Consider the following 3473-nt stretch of genomic DNA (forward strand, 5'->3'; position numbering starts at 1 on the left):
TGGTTGAGTTTGGGCCTCGGCACAGGGAAGGCTCCAAAAGAACCACCCCCCTCTTTTACCTGCACCCACACCCTCTGCATCAGGCTGTGTTCACCTTTGTTTACAATGTCTATCTAACTGCTAAAAGCATGCTAATTGAAAGGCTACCCAGCCCAACACACCAGGTGAGCAATAGCCAAATAATGACCTTCAGCTATCTCACGTTAGCCGGCAACAAAGCAAAGCCATCACATTAGGCTAACAATGTGTCGGGCTAATTAGCATGCCTATGGTATCATCCAATGAGCCACACAACCTGTTAAATTAGAATGAAACCCCATGATGGGCGAGCTGATCTTTGTGGCCCTTTGTTTGAGTGTTGCTCACTGTGATGTTGAACTTGTTCCTCAGCCCTGCGGAGGCAGCAGGACGCGGGTCTCTTCCAACACTCCCCCTATGTTGGCTATCCCTTCTTCATGATCCCGGACCTGGGGAACCTGTGCAGCCCCTACCTCGCCAACGGAGCTCTCCCACCAAGTGCCAGGACGGTAAGTCAACGAGTGCCAACAGTTCCCTGTCCATAGAAACACAGTTTGTTTGGTTAGATATTTGTTTTGGGAGTACCTACCAATCATATGAGAGGAACGCAGCTCTAACTCTCGCGGGGCTTAAAGTACTCGGGACCCCGTGCCAGATTTCTGGTGTATAACTATTTTAGAAAAATTAAATAAATTAAATATGGGATTCTTTTTTAATGCGCTGGGTTTAACCAATCATCGGACTTCCACCTACCAATGAAACAAGTTCTAGCCAATCGGATGCAAAGTAGAGCGGGTCTTTGCCAAAAAGCGAGAGTGCGGTGTGTGTGTGGTCTCCCAGAGACCGTCTCCAAGGCAAAGTTGATCAAGCCTGGACCATGTACATACAGCTTTAGAAAGGAGTTAAAAACAAGTGGCGCTGGGCATGATTAAGAGGAAAAGGGTGGAGACGGGAAGCCGGTGCCGGAAGTTGAGGGAGCCGGGTGCTTGCTTCTGCAGCGTATGTTCAAGATACTCGTGACTGCCTTCACCGACCGGCCGGCCGCGTTTGTGATGCAAACAGTACGCGTCGCACGGTCATAGCGGAAAGATGGCCGCTGTGTGAAAGCTGTCTGCAGCCCAAACTGCCTCGACAACGCTGTCTGAATCGGCGTGTCCCACAGTTTTTAATAAATGTACATGAAGCAACTAATGTCAACATGGACAGAATCATGACTAATTTGCTTTTTTTGATGATGACCTGGCCAATGTAAAAACCTAGAAAGTTTCCGAATAAGTTTCATGCTCAGGATTTTTTTTTTCACTCGAAGCCCCGCATCAGAAAAGTTGTTTATCCCGGTGGCGAGTGTCTTTGGGGCCAGTCGCTCGCTGATGACGGCATTAAGGTCTGGGATAACAGAATAATGGATTGTATCACAAAATTGAGAATTTAAAGCAACCCTAGAGAACCTTTCCCACTTTAGTACCCCTACAGGTTGGAAGTGTTTGTGTGTGTCTCTCTCTCTCTCTGTGTGTGTGTGTGTGTGTGTGTCTCTCTCTCTCTCTGTCTCTCTCTCTCTCTCTCTCTCTCCTCCTCTCTCTTCTCTCTCATCCTCTCTCATCTCCTCATCGATCTCTTTCTATCTCTCCTCTCGTCTCTGTCTCTCTCGCTCCCCGTTCTCTCTACCTCACCTCCCTCTCTCCTCTACCTCGTTCGTCGTCTCTCCTCCGTCCTCTCTCTCTCTTCTCTCTCTCTCCGCTCTCTCTCTCTCTCTCTCTGTGTGTGTCTGTGTCCGCTGTGTTTGCTAAGGGAGTTTGTTGATGCTAGGTGTTCGACAGGCCTGGACAGAGTCTGTGGGGGGGGGGGGGGGTGAAGTCGCCCGCCTGCAGCAGTAATGAAGCTCCCATCATGGCTGCTGCTGTGCAGTAGATTAGCTGCTCTAGCAGCGGGTTTGACAGCATGTTGCCCAATTTCCCCAAATCTAAAGCTTTATGGAAGCTCAGCAGGGATTAGAGGGATCCTGGGCGATGGTTTAATACAGTAACACTCATGGCCACTAATCTGAAAATTGCCTCGTTGGGGCAGCAAGGAATTTATTTTAAGCAAAATATTACTGCAGAGGACAGTTGGGCCCACGGTTGTGGTGAGGCTGTGTGAGCGCTTCACTGTCTGGTTTGTGTAGGGTGTCGTCTTCATGGGCCGTTAAAACAACAGATCATTGTGTGGAATCAAACGTGCACAATACCAACAGACCGCTGGTCTGAAGCCACGGGGGTCATCCAGTCGGGTCCTACAGATCCACGTGCACACGCTCAGGGAGCTGGTTGCACTATGTTGAGGCTCGGCTTTTTGGTAGAGCTGCAAAGATGAATAGACAAGTTGTCAACTATTAAATTAATCCCAGACTATTTTAAGTTAGTAAATCTTAACACAACAGAGCAAAAATGCAGTAAATACACCAGGAGTTTTTGCACTTTAATGATTACAGTTATTGTTTAAGGTGTTGTCCACAAAGTCATGTGTCATACTTTTATGTCTTGAGCTGCTCGTTGATGTTATGATTTTATGTTTTTATGCAACCGATTGTAGCACACTATGTCCAGGATAAATTTCCCCTGACCCTTCACCAAACAACTAATCCATAATGTCAGAAAACAACTCGGTGATATTAAGTTTACTGAGACAGAGGAGTGGAAAAAGCTGGAACATATTCACATTTAGCGGCTGGACTTGTTTTTAATGTTTGTAGCGCTCTGATTGCCCAGAGACACAGGTTTGTGAATTCTTTTCCTCCTCTGGTTTGTTTTGAAAGTCTGTCCTGTGTGGATTTAGCCCAGACGCACATGTAGGCTAAACACACAGCCGAACCCACTCACACAAACACCTGCATTCCTCAGCTTTGTAACGCCCTCCCCCTCCGTTAGCGGCCCATTGTTGTTATTAGCAGAGTCTGAATGGTCCTAATGCATGGCTCCACAGGGGGGTCGTTACATCTCATTATACCTAACACACTGCCCATGGCTTCTCTGGACACACACAGTCACCCACACAGAGACACACAGTCACACACACAGAGACACACACACACACACACACACACAGAGACACACACACACACACAAAGAATCGAATCATGGTACGAAAGCGCATGGTCCCCGCTCTAGTGTGGATGTAGCCTGGCTGAATGCGTTAGCCTCAGACTGCATGGGGGGCTCGAGACACGGTTATCCTTCTATTCCCTCGCTCCTTTTCTCTTTACACAATGGAGACCTTGTGTACTCGTCAGCCTCTGCGGCTGGGAGCGTCAGGCGTGTTTTTGACGAGACGGGAGGCGGAGAAGCGTCTGCCAGCCTGAAGGCGAGTCAAGGTAAACAAAGCTCTCGTGAGTCGGCGCTACCTGAATCATAATAATGGCTGTTTCTTACTCAGATACGGGCAGGAAGCAGCAGCACCCCAGAGAAAAACTGTCTGCCCTT

The 3473-nt window shown here is 48.3% G+C and overlaps 1 protein-coding gene across 5 annotated transcripts in view; it reads left to right on the forward strand.

Annotated features, from left to right (window-relative positions):
* LOC116685754 (transcription factor 7-like 1-A) overlaps positions 1-3473 on the forward strand; it is a 25528-nt gene that overhangs the window by 3413 nt on the left and 18642 nt on the right. For all 5 annotated transcript variants that reach the window (XM_032510682.1, XM_032510689.1, XM_032510671.1 and 2 more), the window contains exon 4: positions 391-527. In XM_032510682.1, the coding sequence (XP_032366573.1) occupies positions 391-527 (137 nt within the window). The remainder of the gene's footprint in view (positions 1-390; positions 528-3473) is intronic.

The sequence above is a fragment of the Etheostoma spectabile genome, chromosome 3, assembly GCF_008692095.1.
Source record: "Etheostoma spectabile isolate EspeVRDwgs_2016 chromosome 3, UIUC_Espe_1.0, whole genome shotgun sequence".
In the NCBI taxonomy this organism is placed as follows: domain Eukaryota; kingdom Metazoa; phylum Chordata; class Actinopteri; order Perciformes; family Percidae; genus Etheostoma; species Etheostoma spectabile.